Source organism: Pelophylax lessonae (assembly GCF_965119305.1).
Source record: "Pelophylax lessonae genome assembly, chromosome: 5".
In the NCBI taxonomy this organism is placed as follows: domain Eukaryota; kingdom Metazoa; phylum Chordata; class Amphibia; order Anura; family Ranidae; genus Pelophylax; species Pelophylax lessonae.
Genome location: NC_138772.1, coordinates 24155092 through 24172591, shown reverse-complemented (window position 1 = coordinate 24172591; position 17500 = coordinate 24155092). Strand labels below are relative to the sequence as shown.

The 17500-nt window shown below is 41.2% G+C and overlaps 1 protein-coding gene across 1 annotated transcript in view; it reads left to right on the top strand.

Annotated features, from left to right (window-relative positions):
- LOC309555552 (fucolectin-like) overlaps positions 1–17500 on the top strand; it is a gene marked incomplete at its 3' end in the record, with an annotated part of 38592 nt that overhangs the window by 20022 nt on the left and 1070 nt on the right. Inside the window, exons 3-4 of the mRNA XM_082257617.1 lie at positions 14776–14914; positions 15229–15250. Coding sequence (XP_082113743.1) covers positions 14776–14914; positions 15229–15250 — 161 coding nt within the window. The remainder of the gene's footprint in view (positions 1–14775; positions 14915–15228; positions 15251–17500) is intronic.

Here is a 17500-nt window from a genome sequence, read left to right as displayed (position 1 = left end):
GACAGTGAAACTGGGATTCATCCATGAAGAAAACACCTCTCCAAAGTGCCAGACGCCATCGAATGTGAGCATTTGCCCACTCAAGTCGGTTACGACGATGAACTGCAGTCAGGTTGAGAACCCGATGAGGATGACGAGCATGCAGATGAGCTTTGCTGAGACCATTTCTGACAGTTTGTGCTTAAATTCTTTGGCTATGCAAACCTATTGTTGCAGCAGCTGTCTGGGTGGCTGGTCTCAGACCATCTTGGAGGTGAAGATGCTGGATGTGGAGGTCCTGGGCTGGTGTGGTTACACGTGGTCTGCAGTTGTGAGGCCTGTTGGATATACTGCCAAATTATCTGAAACGCCTTTGGAGACGGCTTATGGTAGAGAAATAAAAATTCAATTCACGGGCAACATCTCTGGTGGACATTCCTGCAGTCAGCATGCCAATTGCACGCTCCCTCAAAACTTGCGAAATCTGTGGCATTGTGCTGTGTGATAAAACTGCAGATTTTAGAGCGGCCTTTTATTGTGGCCAGCCTAAGGCACACCTGTGCAATAATCATGCTGTCTAATCAGCATCTTTATATGCCACACCTGTGAGGTGGAGGGATTATCTCGGCAAAGGAGAAGTGCTCACTAAGACAGATTTGTGAACAATATTTGCGAGTAGTGCATAACCTTACAAATGCACTTCTGGAAGAATGGTCAAACATTCCCATAGATAAACTCCTAAACCTTGTGGACATTCTTCCCAGAAGAGTTGAAGCTCTTATAGCTGCAAAGGGTGGGCCAACTCAATATTAAACCCTACGGACTAAGACTGGGATGCCAATAAGTTTCATGCGCGTGTAAAGGCAGGCGTCCCAATACTTTTGGCAATATAGTATACAGTATCTCACAAAAGTGAGTACACCCCTCACATTTTTGTAAATATTTTATTCTATCTTTTCATGTGACAACACTGAAGAAATTACACTTTGCTACAATGTAAAGTAGTGAGTGTACAGCTTGTATAACAGTGTAAATTTGCTGTCCCCTCAAAATAACTCAACACACAGCCATTATTGTCTAAACCGCTGGCAACAAAAGTGAGTATACCCCTAAGTGAAAACGTCCAAATTGGGCCCAATTAGCCATTTTCCCTCCCCGGTGTCATGTGACTCGTTAGTGTTACGAGGTCTAAGGTGTGAATGGGGAGCAGGTGTGAATTTGGTGTTATCGTTCTCACTCTCTCATACTGGTCACTGGAAGTTCAACATGGCACCTCATGGCAAAGAACTCTCTGAAGATCTGAAAAAAAGATTTGTTGCTCTACATAAAGACGGCCTAGGCTATAAGAAGATTGCAAAGGCCCTGAAACTGAGCTGAAGCACGGTGGCCAAGAGCATACAGCGATTTAACAGGACAGGTTCCACTCAGAACAGGCCTCGCCATGGTCGACAAAAGGAGTTGAGTGCATGTGCTCAGTGTCATATCCAGAGGTTGTCTTTGGGAAATAGATGTATTAGTACTGCCAGCATTGCTGCAGAGGTGGGGGATCAGCCAGTCAGTGCTCAGACCATATGCCGCATGCTGCATCAAATTGGTCTTCATGGCTGTTGTCCCAGAAGGAAGCCTCTTCTAAAGATGATGCACAAGAAAGCCTGCAAATAGTTTACTGAAGACAAGCAGACTAAGGACATGGATTACTGGAACCATGTCTTGTGGTCTGATAAGACCAAGAGAAACTTATTTGTTTCTGATGGTTTAAACGCGTGTGGCGACAACCAGATGAGGAGTATAAAGACAAGTGTGTCTTGTCTACCATCAAGCATGGTGGTGGGACTGCATGAGTGCTGCTTGCACTGGGGAGCTACAGTTCATTGAGGGAACCATGAATGCCAACATGTACTGTGACATACTGAAGCAGAGCATGATCTCCTCCCTTCGAAGATTGTGCTGCAGGGCAGTATTCCAACATGATAACGACCCCCAAGCACACCTCAAAGATGCCCATGAGGGTTAAGGCAGTGCTGGAAAATAATGGTGGCAACACAACATATTGACACTTTGGGCCCAATTTGGAAGCTTTTAACTTAGGGGTGTACTCACTTTTCTTGCCAGCGGTTTAGACATTAATGGCTGTGTGTTGAGTTATTTTGAGGGGACAGCAAATTTACACTGTTATACAAGCTGTACACTCACTACTTTACATTGTAGCAAAGTGTCATTTCTTCAGTGTTGTCACATGAAAAGATAGAATAAAATAGTTACAAAAATGTGAGGGGTGTACTCAGTTTTGTGAGATACTGTGTATTTTATATATATATATATATATATATATATATATATATATATAATATAAATGTATATATTAGAAATAATAAAAAATTCCCTCCCAAAATGAATCCCCAAAACAATGACATCAGATGATCTGGATGACATTAGCATTCACTGTGCAGGCATGAAACACTCACATTACTCACATTCATTTTTGTCAAGTCCCCATTGTACCAATTTGTTATTCTGTCAATCCAAGCCGTATTTTTAACAGTTTATATATATTTTTTTAAACAGAGTGCACGGAAATTGAAAGAGGAATAAAGCAAACTTTAACTTTGAGCTTTACAGTTCTGCTATATAATATGATGTTTAATATTAATTATAACATGCAGCGCTTGGTTAAAAATAGAAACATATAACATATGTTGACGTAACTTCATGACGAAACACGCTGGATGCCACAGCCTTTTGATTGTTTATGTGAAGTGCTTACTGTCTGTATTACACAGGAGTGTGCATTAAATCAACAAATACTATCAGTTTTAGAACATATTGCACTAGGGTATTTTTTATACTTTTATGAGATTAACCATAATAGCATTGAATGAGGATGTGTGCTTTGATATTGGTTACTGGAGACCTGGACGGTCACCTGTACAGTAGAGCACTGGCTCCCTAATCCATGTTGAAGGTTTCCATGCGATGTGGTTATATCTCCTTCGGATTTAGGTTAACATCTGATGCCTACTAAGCGAGTCTGACCACTTTATCATTTGAGGGTCCACTCCTTCTGGTAAGGAGAATTGCCTGATCACAGTGGTGTTGTGTGGTTCCCTCCCTCACACTAAAGCCGGTGCTGGGATCATCTCTCCTTTGGCTGGTTCCTTTGAGGCCTTTTTTATAATAATTTATATGTTTTTATTTTTAATCAAGCGCTGCATGTTATTAATAATCATGGAATTATTTGTAATCAACAAATGTGATGCTAGCTGCTGTTTTTTAGGGTTTTTGCACTGTTAGCGCGGATCGTTTCTACATTTTACATGATATTTATTATGTTAGGGTAGACTACAAAATCTAAAGGATAAAACATGCGGAATATGACGACCCCCTTGAGTCCTCTGGGTGGGAGAATCAAATGGTTAAATAGGTTTAGTTTAATCACTTGAGGACCGCCCCACGCATATATACTGCAGCGGGGTGGCCCTCCTCGACGTGCCTGTAAGTCACCTCGTGCTCGGGTCTGTGGCACAATTGGACACAGCGGGTCTGGAGGATGCGATGTCCGCCGGGACCCGCCGATTGCTCGGAGAGGAAGATGGAGATCTTGTGTTTCTGCCAAGCAGAAACACGGATCTCTGTCTTCCTCCAGTTAGGCCACCCCCCACATAGTTAAAAAAGCACTCCCTAGGAGCACACTTAACCCTTTGATCGCCCCTGATATTAACCCCTTCCATGCCAGTGTCATATTTTTTTTTTAGCACTGATCACTCTATTGGTATCACTGGTCCTGAAAAAGTGTCACCCCGTGTCAGATTTGTCCGCTGCAATGTCGCAGTCCCGTTAGAAATCGCTAATCACCGCCATTGCTAGTAAAAAAAAAAAAGTAAACATTCCATAAATCTATCCCATAGTTTGTAGACGCAATAATTTTTGCACAAACCAATCAATATATACGCTTATTGGGATTTCTTTTTACCTAAAATATGTAGCAGAATACATATTCGCCTAAATTGATGAAGAAATTTGATTTTTTTTATTGGATATGTTTTGTAGCAGAAAGAAAAAAATATAGTTTTTTTTCTCAAAACTGTATTTTTTTTTTGTTTATAGCGCAAAAAAAAAAAAAAACACACAGGTGATCAAATATCAAATACCACCAAAAGAAAGCTCTATTTATGGGCGATCAATTTTATTTGGGTACAGCATCGCACGTCCGTGCAATTGTCAGTTGAAGTAAAGCAGTGCCGTATCGCACTTATTGGGATTTTTTTTTCTTTCAGTAAATTTTTATTAGCCACTTAAGCCCTGGAAGATTTTACCCCCTTCCTGACCAGACCCCTTTTTTCAACTTGGCACTTCGTGATTTTAACTGACAATTGCGCGGTCATGCAGTGCTGTACCCAAACCAAATTTACGTTCCTTTTTTTCCCACAAACAGAGCTTTCTTTTGGTGGTATTTGATCACCTCTGCGCTTTTTATTTTTTGCGATATTAATAAAAAAAGAGTGGAAATTTTGCAAAAAAATGACATTTTCAACTTTGTCTTTAAAAAAATATCCAATATACTCAATTTATGTCATATTTTTTGGCCAAAATGTATTTAGCTACATGTCTTTGACAAAAAAAAAGTCAATGAGCGTATTTTTATTGGTTTGCGCAAAAAAAGTTATAGCGTCTACAAACTATGGTGTAAATACTGAAATCTACGCAGCTTTAATTTCTGACTGCCTATCTCATTTCATGAAGTGCTAAAATGGCAGGGCAGTACAAACTACCCCCCCCCCCAAACTACCACTTTTTGGAAAGTAGACATCCTAAGGAATGTCCTGAGAGGCATGTTGAGCTAATTGAATATTTAATTTTTTTGTCACAGGTGTTTGAAAAATGACTAAAAAAAAATGTTTTTTTTTTTTTTTTACACAAAGTTGTCATTGAAATGATATATTGCTCACACATACCATGGGTATATGTGTAATTACACCCCAAAATATATTCTGCTGCTTCTCCTGAGTACAGGGATACCACATATGTGAGACTTTTTGGGAGCTTAGCAGTGTACGGGAGCCCAAAAACAAATCACCATCATCAGAATTTCAAAGGGCGATCATTTTTCATTGCATTTTCTCACTACCTATAACGGTTTAGGAGGCCCTGAAATGTCAAGATACCACAAACCCCCCCCCCCCCAAATTACCCCATTTTGGAAAGTAGACACCCCAAGCTATTTGCTGAGAGGCATGGTGAGTCCATGGAATATTTTATATTTTTCCACAAGTTTTGGGAAAATTACAATTTTTATTTTTATTTTTTTTTTTAACCCAACGTTGTCACTAAAAGATACATTTCTCACACATGACATGGGTATATGTGGAATGACACCCCAAAATACATTCTGTAGCTTCTCCTGAGTATGGGGATACCCCATGTGTGAGACTTTTTGGGAGCCTAGCTGTGTACGGGACCCCGAAAATCAATCACCATCTTCAGGTTTTCTAATGGCGTAAATTTTTGATTTTACTCCTCACTACCCATCACAGTTTCGGAGGCCCTGAAATTTCAAGATAGCACAAACCCCCCCAAATGACCCCATTTTGGAAAGTAGACACCCCAAGCTATTTGCTGAGAGGCATGGTGAGTCCATGGAATATTTTATATTTTGCCACAAGTTTCGGGAAAATTACATTTTATTTTTTATTTATTTTTTTTTTTCAACACAAAGTTGTCACTAAATGATAAATTGCTCACACATGCCATGGGTATATGTGGAATGACACCCCAAAATACATTCTAATGCTTCCCCTGAGTACAGGGATACCCCATGTGTGAGACTTTTTGGAAGCCTAGCTGTGTACAGAACCGCGAAAACCAATCAACACTCTCAGGTTTTCTAATGGCGTAAATTGTGCATGTCACCTCTGCACTACCTGTCACAGTTTCGGAGGCCCTAAAATTCCAAGATAGCACAAAACCCCCCCAAATGACCCCATTGTGGAAAGTAGACACCCCAAGCTATTTGCTGAGAGGCATGGTGAGTCCATGGAATATTTTATATTTTGCCACAAGTTCCGGAAATATATATATATATATATATATATATTTATTTATATTTATTTATTTTTTTTTTTTACACAAAGTTGTCAGTAAATTATATATTTCTCACACATGCCATGGGTATATGTGAAATGACACCCCAAAATACATTCTAATGCTTCTCCTGAGTACAGGGATACCCCACGTGTGAGACTTTTTTGCAGTCTAGCTGAGTACAGGACCCCGAAAACCAATCCCCACTTTCAGGCTTTCCAAGGGCGTAAATTGTTGATTTCACTCCTGACTACCTATCACAGTTTCGGAGGCCATGAAATGCCAAGACAGCATAACCCCCCCCCCCCCCAAATGACCCCTTTTCGGAAAGTAGACACCCTAAGCTAGTTTTTCAGATCTCACTTTTTGTCACAAAGTTTTGGAAATTGAAAAAAGAGGAAAAAAAATGCATTTTCCTGTTTTTTCTTCATTTTCCAAAAAAATGAGAGCTGCAAAATACTCAACATGCCTCTCAGAAAATAGATTGGAGTGTCTACTTTGCAAAATGGGGTCATTTGGGGGGGGGTTTGTGCCATCTTGGCATTTCATGGTCTTCAAAAGTGTGATAGGTAGTAAGGAGTGAGATCAACAATTTACGCCCTTAGAAAGCCAGAAGGTGCGGATTGGTTTTCCGGCTAGACTGCCAAAAAGTCTCACACATGGGGTATCCCTGTACTCAGGAGAAGCAGCAGAATTTATTTTGGGGTGTCATTTCACATATACCCATGGCATGTGTGAGCAATATATCATTTACTGACAACTTTGTGTAAAAAAAACAACAACAAAAAAAAAAAAGAAATAATAATTTTCCCGAAACGTGTGTGGCAAAATATAAAATATTCCATGGACTCACCATGCCTCTCAGCAAATAGCTTAGAGTGTCTACTTTGCAAAATTGGATCATTTGGGGGGATTTTGTGCTATCTTGAAATTTCAGGGCCTCTGAAACTGTAACAGGTAGTGCAGAGGTAAAATAAGCAATTTACGCCATTAGAAAACTTGAAGATGTGGATTGGTTTTCGGGGTCCCGTACACAGCTAGGCTCCCAAAAAGTCTCACACATCCCTGTACTCAGGAGAAGCAACAGAATATATTTTGGGGTGTCATTTCACATATTCCCATGGCATGCGTGAGCAATATATCATTTAGTGACAACTTTCTGTAAAAAAAAAAACAAAAAAAAAACAAAAAATTGTCATCTTCCTGAAACTTAGGACAAAATATAAAATACTCCATGGACTCAATATGCCTATCAGCAAATAGCTTTGGGTGTCTACTTTTCAAAAAGGGGTCATTTGGGGGGTGTTTGAACTGTCCTGGCATTTTATGCTCATTCTTAGCCACACATCACCCACTCTTCTAACCACTTGAAAACCAAGCCTTTTCTGTGACTTTTTGTTTACATGAAAAAATATTTTTTTTTCACTAGAAAATTACTTTGAACCCCCAAACATTATATATTTCTTTAAAACAGAGGCCCTATAGAATAAAATGGTGAATGTTGCAAATTTTTTTGTTACACGATATTTGCGCACAGATTTTCCAAACGCAATTTCTGCGAAAAAAATACATTTTTTTTTAATTTATTGCACAAATACACTATATAATTCCAATTTGTTTGTTAAAATTTAAAAGATGATCTTATGCCGAGTACATAGATACCAAACATGACATGCTTTAAAAAACGCCTGTGCAGCGGCAACAAACTACGTACGTCCCCTCCCACTGCATGTAAAAGCAGTCTAGCAGCCAATTATCTGCTAGGATTGCTTTTACATGTAAGCCAACCGCTGGCTGTAAAAAACAATACCAAGATAATGCCTAAATCTGCAGGCATCATCCTGGTATAACCACTCAAATTCCAGCAATGTACCAGTACATTGCTGGTCCTTGTTTGGCATATAGTGTAGGTTTTTCTTTTTTTCATGCAGCCTGTGGGCTGAACGAAAAAAAAAAGAGAACCTATCAGAAATCAGCACAGGAATATTGCTACTCATCATTAACAGCCCAAACAACCACCCACTGAATTTAATGATGGGTATACACGACACTATCCATGTATACCTAAATTGTATTTTAACTGCAGTGCTGAAATCAGAAAATCACCACAGCTGCTGCCAGCAAAGATATCCATATATGCTGTTCGCAAACACTGTTTGTTTTAGAATATATAAAATCAATGTGGCAGCCGACGAGTACCTGCAAGAGAAACAGGTTAACAAAAGAATGAAAAACAAACAAAGTACAGTAAAAGTACAGTAAGAAGAGTAGAAGAACATATAAAATGACTGACACAACAACTGTTTTTGGATTCTTTTATTTTTTTTCTAACTGTTTTTTTCTCTGAACTGCGATTTTCCAGCTTGGGTCTCTCAAAATGTCGATAGCCATCGAACATCTTTCGAGACCTTGTGTTTGTGTGTCCTACACTGTGTCGTGCTGTACCCTACACTAAAACTCCACTAGTGTATGGTAGCGCTCGAAACATTCCCCGGTGCAGAGACCAGGTTGGTCAGGACATTTGGGACAATAATAGCGGGTGTCATGCCTACATCCGTGCCTGCTACAGACACGACATCTTCTTTGGGGGTATCTTTGGGTAGGGGTACTCGGGAGGACATGTGGAAAATATCTCTCATGCAGCCGGCTCACTGCATCTGGAAGGGGAAGTTGGGCAGGCATACCTCCTGGGTACAGGTAGGCAAGGATGATCGCTTCCTGGAATTCCCGGAAGGATCCAGTTGGTCCTGACGCCCTGTATAGGACAAAGGCGTTCAGCATAGCCAATTGGTATAAATAAACAGACACTTTTTTGTACCAGCGTCTAGCTTTACGGGCAACTAAATACGGCGCCAAAAGCTGGTCGTTAACCGCTTGCCGACTGCGCACAGTATATTTACTGCGGCAGTCGGCCCCGGCCAGGCAGAGTGACGTAGGTCTACGTCGCTCGCCTGTCACTCCTTCCAGAGCCAATAGCGGGCGGGCGCGCGCCCGCCGAGGCGCGCGCCCGCCGAGGCTCGTTCACGGAGGAGTGCGGGAGTGTGACTGGCGGACCCGATGTCCGCCGGTCACACTACGATCGCCGCTACAGCGGGAGAAAGACAGAGCGGCTTGTGTAAACAAGCCACCTGTCAGTTCTCCCTGTGTAAAAGTGAAGATCAAACAGTTCTACTATGTAGAACTGTTGATCTTTGTTTTTACACTAGTAGACCTGTCCCTACACAGTTAGAATCACGCCCCTAGGACACACTTAACCCCTCCCTGTCCAATACTGTTAACCCCTTCCCTGCCAGTGTCATTTTTGCAGTAACAGTGCATATATATAGCACTGATTACTGCAGTAATGTCACTGGTACCCCCAAAAGTGTCAAAAATGTCAGTCAAGGGTCCGATCTGTCCACCGCAATGTCGCAGTACCGCAAAAAAAATCGCAGATCGCTGCCATTACTCGTTAAAAAAAAAAACACCAAAAATGACAAAAATCTTTCCCTTTGTTAGTAAACGCGATAACTTTTGCGCAAACCAATCAAAATACGCTTTTTGCGATTTTTTTTACCAAACATAGGTAGCGTAAAACAAATTGGCCGAAAATTTTAAAAAATTTTGATTTTTACATTTTTTTTTGGGGGAATTTCATATAAAAAAAAGTGAAAAATATTGTTGTTTTTGCAAAAATTACGCTCTTTTTTTGTTTATAGCGCGTGATCAAAAAATCGCACAGGTGATCAAATACCACCAAAAGAAAGCTCTGTTTGTGGGAAAAAAAGGACGTGAAATTCGTTTAGGTACAGCGTCGCACGACCGCGCGATTGTCCGTTAAAGTCACGCAGTAAAAAATCGCAAAATAACCCCTGGTCTTTTAGCAGGAAAATCCTCCGGTGGTAAAGTGGTTAAGGTCCACCCCTCCCATATTAAGGTTATATTCGTGGACACAGAGTGATTTCTCCATAACACCAGTTGCCGTAGGAATTTGGATCGTCGTGTCTGCGTGAAGGGAGGACAGAAAATAAACATCCTGTGTATCCCTCCACTTCACTGCAAGCAATTTGTCCGTTTTCAAGCAGGCTCTCGCCCCCCGACTAAGATGGGAATTTACAAGCCATTGGGAGAAGCCCCGGCGATTAGGTCACACGGTGCCACATGCGCCAATTTGTAATTCAAGAAGGTGACTAAATAGTGGCACGCTTGTGTAGAAGTTGTCCACGTACAAATGGTACCCCTTTCCGGATAAGGGTGACACCAAGTCCCAAACTATCTTGTCGCTGCTCCCTATATAGTCTGGGTAGTTGGGGGGTTCCACACAGCTATCTTTTCCCTCATAGACCCGGAAACTAACTGTATAACCTGTGGCCCTGTCACACAGTTTATACAGCTTGACCCCGTACTTGGCACGCAGGTACTGTTTCATAGCAAGGCGGCCAGTAAATTTAATCAGGGACTCGTCAACGCAGACTTGTTCGAGGGTAAACAAGGCTGCAAACCTCTGATTGAAGTGGTCTATGAGGGGCCAAATTTTGTGGAGCCGATCATATGCAGGGTCTCCCCGAGGACGACCAATTTCATTGTCGCTGAAATGCATAAATCGCAGAATTTGCTCATATCTCGCCCTGGACATGGAGGCAGAGTACACGCGCATATGGTGAAGTGGGCTAGTGGACCAATATAGCTGCAATTCACTCTGTTTGGTTATGCTCATGTGGAGGGAAAGGCCCAGAAAGATTTTAAAATCGGGAACCGTTATAGGTTTCCAGCCGAATGGTCTGGCAAGGGGCGAATTTGGGTTGGCGGCGATAAATTGTTGTGCGTATAAATTTGATTGATCCACAATAGATGCGTAAAGATCTTCCGTGAAGAACAGCTCAAAAAAGTTCAGGGGCGTAAAACCAGCTGTCTCCACATGGATTCCAAGTTGGGCAGTGAATGGGGGAAAGTACTGGCGCTGTAGAATCAGTGGGTTGCCAATTGGGATATGCCAGAGCATCAGGAAGGGCACTATGGGCTCTACGGGCCTGTCTTCGAATATGCGGTGGCTGCGGGCCACTACTTGTGCTAGCCACCGCACCAGCTTCAACTGCACTTATGGGACTCGCCACATCACCAAGTGTTACTGCAGTGCTGGTTGTACTAGGTCCAGGGTGTACTAGGCCGCTGGTGCTTGCCAGGTCACCAGAAGGATGAGCGGCCGTAGTATCGACACTCTGCTCTATACGAGCACCCTGCGATTCCTGCATCTCAACAACTCTAGAATGGGGTCGGGTACACCTGGGTCTAACAGGGACCCATCCGTCGTTGGAGCTATCTGTCAGGGAGCCTCTGCCGTCATCAGGTTCGTATACTGACCCTGATTCTGCCAGTGTAGCTTCCCCATCGCTATCATCTGACATGGCCAGTATACTATATAACTCTTCACTACTGTACCAACGTTTGGTCATTTTGGTAACTAAATTTACCGGTACAGTAGTGCGACTCACAGGTAATAAAAGCACCTGGTTGTCAAGAACTATTTCAAGTGCTACCAAAAAAAACTGCTAATGCTAGCAGGGATCAGGCTTGACCCTGCTAACACAGCGGTTTTGTGTGTTGTGTTTTTTTGTAAGTGACAGTAATCTATTGATTACTACACTTTCCTGGGTGGGGTGGGCTGAGCAGAGGGGTTAAACGCAGGTGCTGGCAGGAATCAGTGCTGATCGTGCAAACACCCTGTTTTGGGAACCCTAAACTATGGGGACGGTAGTATAGTTCTGATCAGATCAGATATTGATCTGTTCAAACACTATACTAGTAATGGAAGTGTGTGTGCGTGCGTGTGCGTGTGTGTGGTAATCAAGGGGTTATTTCTAACTATGCGCCGGAGATCTGCGCTATCTTAGACTCACGCTAACACTAGCTAATGTTACCCGTGTCACTAATAATAGTGATCAGAAAAAAAACTGTACTCTATAAAGTGACACTGTGACAGGGCAATAAAGGGGTTAACTGGGGGTGATCAGGGGGGGATCAGGGGTTTAAATCTTTATTGGGGGGGGGGTGGTGGGGACCCTAAACCTCCTTTGGGATAGAAACTAACTCGTTAGCGCAAACTCAAGTCACAATCACACTAATATAAAATACAGTAAAACACTATATTACGTGTGTATTAGTGTGCAATGTGACAGGGGGGAAGGGGTTAACTAGATGTGATCAGGGGGTTAAATCTTTATTGGGAGGGGGTGGCGGGTATCCTAAGGATGAAAGGAAGGGTGGCAAGCGCTAAACCTGGTCACAAGTCACATTTATACGGGTATATAGAAAATGCTATATACTGTATACAGTGTGTGTTGTGACAGGGGGTGTAGGGGTGATCAGGGGGGGATCAGGGGGTTAAATCTTTATTGGGGGGTGGCGGGGACCCTAAACCTACTTGGGACAGAAACTAACTTGCTAGCGCTAATTCAGGTCACAAACACACTAATACAAAATACAGAAAAACAGTATATTACGTTTGTATTAGTGTGCAATGTGACAGGGGGGGAAGGGGTTAACTGTGGGTGATCAGGGGGGGATAAGGGGGGATCAGGGGGTTAAATCTTTATTGGGGGGGTGGCGGGTATTTTAAGTGAAAAAGGGAGGGCCGCAAGCGCTACACCTGGTCACAAATCACACTTATACCGGTATATAAGAAAATGCTATATACTGTATACAGTGTGGGTTGTGACAGAGGGTGTGGGGGGGGGGGGGGGGGATCAGGTGGTTAAATCTTTATTGGGGGGGTGGCGAGGATCCTAAACCTCCTTTGGGACAGAAACTAAGTCGCTAGCGCTAAGTCAAGTCACAATCGCACTAATACAAAATACAGAAAAACAGTATATTACGTTTGTATTAGTGTGCAATGTGACAGGGGGGAAGGGGTTAACTGGGGGTGATCAGGCGGGGATCAGGGGGTTAAATCTTTATGGGGGGTGGCGGGTATTTTAAGTGAAAAAGGGGGGGCTGCAAGGGCTACACCTGGTCACAAATCACACTTATACAGGTATATAGGAAAATGCTATATGCTGTATACAGTGTGTGTTGTGACAGGGGGTGTAGGGGTTAACGGGGGGGGGCGATCGGGGGTTAAATGTGCCTATCTAAGTATATGTGAGTGTGCTTGGTGCAGTATTTACAGTTAGATGTGCTCTCCTCTCATGCTGGATCTAAAAAGGATCATGGGAGGGGAGAACACGTCTTTTCTGAGCCTGTGTTTACATTACACAGACTCAGAATGTAATCTGATTGGGCAGAACCGATCTACAGGTCCAGGCCAAAAATGATTGGCCTGGACCTGATGACTGATCAGTTCTGAACCCAATCAAGCCATCGCGCGCGCCAGAGCGGCGAGGAGTAGTGACGTACCGGTACGTCACTTTGCCTGGCCGGGGGTGAGGTTAGAGAATAACAAGGACAAATAACAAAATGGTACAATAATGAAAACCATTTCACAACAAATAATGATTGAAAAATAAAGGTCATCAATGTTAGGTGGGTACACGACAATCAATGAAATTTTAACATCTAGGGTTAAGTCATGAGAAAAGTAGGCAAACCTTTGTACCAAAATAGCTCAAAAGGTGGTCACCATCTAGTAGGTGCAGGGGATAGCCCCCGTAACAGGAGGGCGCCACTCCCAAGACACCCCAAAAGGGAGCAAACTGTGTCTCGGAGGAGGCGCACCACGTGTCAACTACGTAATCGTATAGTGACCCAAACACCAAAACTCCAAAGGAGAACAACCTAGAAGTATGCTATCTACCAGCCCTAGGTGAATGTAGCAAGGGGCCCGAACTTCAGATGTGAAAATATTGCGATCAAAACCCTACTGACATAGGAAAAAGAGGCTCCGGACCATGTCCTAGAGACCTTAACAGGTAGGATCGTCAACAGATTGCTATAAGCACAGTAAAACCAAGAGTAGAACATGAAGTGAAAAGGAAAAAGCAAAAGAGATGGGAAAGGAGGCAGACAGACTGCGAGGAAAGAAGAGAGAAAAGAGGAGGGAAAGCTCAGAGGGAAAGGAGGTTCCTGCGGCCCAACTCCTGAAGACGCTGTGAAAAAAACAGGCAAGAGGTCAATGGGGGGGGGGAGAAAGAAAGGACTAACCCTCAGTCCAATGCCAGGAACACATCAAATGGTTTTACGTATGCTGCCCAGGGTATTGGGATTTTTTTTATACCAAAAATAAGTAGCAGAATACAAATTGGCCTGAAATGATGAAAAAAAATTGATTTTACATTTTTTTTTTTTAAATTGGGAATGTTATATAGCAGAAAGTAAAAAATATTGTTTTTTTTTTTTCCAGAATTGTCACTTTTTCTCGTTTATAGCGCAAACAATAAAAAAATCGCACAGGTGATCAAATACCACCAAAAGAAAGCTCTGTTTGTGGGTAAAAAAAAAAGGACATCAATTTTATTTGGGTACAGCGCTGTATGACCTCTCAATTGTCAGTTAAAGTATCGTGGTGCCTAATCGCAAAAAAAGGCCTGGTTATTAAGGGGGTAAAACCTTCTGGGGGTGAAGTGGTTACCAGCAATACTAAGTCAGTCCCACAGAAACCACTCTGCTTATTTCTGGTTATTGTACATTTTTGTGCTTTATTAGGCCACATAGCAATGCATGTTTTCTACGGGCCCCTTAAATCTCCCCACGTTGCAGTTTGGCAGTTTCTGTATCATTGTGTTGGTCCTCATTTGTCCTCCACAGGTGCGGGACGATCTCCGATTTTACTAATCCTATAACAACTTTCTGCTGCAATGGAATGGAGGGTCAATATGTCAGTGTGGTGATCCCGGGGCGCCAGGAAGTTCTGACCCTGTGCGAGTTGGAGGTCTATGGTGACCCGGTGACTCCATAGCCGGATGTCTGCAAGTAAACCCGACAGAAGGAATAGTAAAGTCCATCATCAAATTTCATGTCCGTCCTGAAGACCCAGAATAATGGACACTTCTATGTTTCCCTATATAGCTGGAGGAGTTCCTCTTCTGTTCTACACCTTCTATCTGTGACTGGAGAAATAATTGATAAATATCTGTCAGGATTTCCTTTTCATTTTACCTAAAAATGATGTGAGCTTACCTGAGCCAATAAAGTTTCTTTCACGCAATCTTATTTTTTCTGTGTTGTCTCTTTGCTCTTTTTATCTATATTTTTCTTCAGGTTTATTATAATGGAGTTTGTTGTGAGAAATAGAAAACGTGGGACAAATCATAATTCTAAAATTTAGATACATCCGAATTTCTGAAAACTGAAAATTTGTCAGAATTTCAATTTGTAACAAAACAAAGTGCACATGTCTAGCAGTTTGGCATCTTTGCCTTGGGCGCTGGATAACCTTGTCCCAGCACTGAATGCCACGATGGTGCAGTGCAGCCGGAGGGAGGAAGAGGAGGAGAAGCCGGCAGCGCTGCATGGGGAGGCAGAAGAGGATCGGTGTCTGCGGTAAGGCAGTATAGCTGGCCCTCCTACTCAGCAGGTGCCCGGGTCCCCCTTTTGAAATGATGGGGCCCGGGCTCAGTACAGGAGGACTGGTTGTACTGCCTTTTTAGCAGCCCTGGATGGTTTTCATAACACTTGTCCAGAAAGAGCAAGCCTAAAAGCTTTTATATACTAAGTCTTGCTGGGATGGGGAATGGATATATTGGTTAACCCTTTTTTGATAATGTGTCACCGACGCAAAATTCAAATACATTTCACCAAAACCCCCCAATGGGGTTTCCAAAAAAAAAAAAAAAGATTGTAAAAAAAATATTGGAAAAAATAATAAAAAAATGAAATGGTAAGTAGAAGAAATATATATATATATAATAAAAATAAACTGCTGACACCAATCTCTGCCCTAGTGACACTGTTCATTGCCCTACTGCTACAGTATCTGACAAAAGTGAGTACACCCCTCACATTTTTGTAAATATTTTATTATATCTTTTCATGTGACAACACTGAAGAAATGACACTTTGCTACAATGTAAAGTAGTGAGTGTACAGCTTGTATAAGGCCCCTTTCACACATACGGTCCATTTGTCCGTTTTTTTCATCCATCCGTTGGTGGATGAAAAACGGACATCAATACATCTCTATGTAAAAATGGATGACAACGGATGATCATCCATTAACATGAAAACAGTTATATACTTTGTCTATTCTATTCTATTCTATTCTAGTCTATTGTTTTTTTCTATTCTATTCTTTTCTGTTCTATTCATTTCTATTCTATTCAAATTTGAATTTATTCTATTCAAAAATCACATTTTAGAAGATGATTATAGTCTTTCTATTTTATTCTACTCTATTAAATTCTATTGTTTTTGTCTATTCTAGTCTTTTCTATTGTGTTCTAATCTATTGTATTAGATTTGAATTTATTTTATTTGAAATTTTAATTTTGAAAGATGGTTATATTCTCTCTTTTTTATGCTATTCTATTCTATTGTTTTTGTTTATTCTATTCTCTTCTATATTATTATTTTATTTTCTATTCTATTCTATTCCTTTAAATTATATTCTTTTTTTTTCTCTACTCTATTTTGTTCTGTTTTACTCTATTCTATGCTATTTTATTATTTTCTATTAGATTTTTTTTCTATTCTCTTCTATTCTTTTCTTTTCTATTCTATTATATTCTTTTATTTTCCATTCTATTATCTTTTACTCTATTCTTTTCTCTTCTATTCCAGTATTTATCTTATTTTATTTTTTAGTCTCTTCTATTATTTTCTGTCATTTTTTTATTCTACTCTATTACATTTTATTTTCTATTCCTTTATTTTCTATTATATTTAATTATATTCTTTTATTTTCCAATCTGTTATTTTTTTACTGTATTCTAGTCTATCATTTTCTATTATATTCTGTTTCATTCTATTCTGGTTTTCAAATTTGATTTCAAATTACATTTCGAATTTTGGCCGAATATTGTTTACTTATTTCAGTTTAAATTCATTACTATTGTAATTCGGATACATCCAAATTTCTGAATAACAAAAAATGTATCTGAATTTTGGCTCAAAATTAACCACACATGTCCATGGCTGTGAATGACAGAGAGAGACCTGGGACAGATGAGGCTCCCGTGCACATTGCTGGATTGAGAGGGGGCTCAGGTGAGTATCAGGGGGCACACAGAAGGTTGTTTACCTTCATGCATAATTATATTACACAGAATATGGCAAGTTTCATGGAGCTGTACAGATGTTTGTCACTTTAATTTAGCTAACTTCTTATACATGTATCACCCTCCCAGGTAGGTGCTAGGTAACCTAAAGGGGAGACCTTGTCTGCTTATCAGCAGGGTTTAATTGTTCAGCTAGGCTGTCATGTGTTCTCAGGTGTGACTGTTGAGTTGGGGAATCTCCCCACTGTAGCCAATGAGGACTCTTATTGGACAGTGGAGGAAACCTGACCAATAGCACACCAGGGCTTGTATCTATC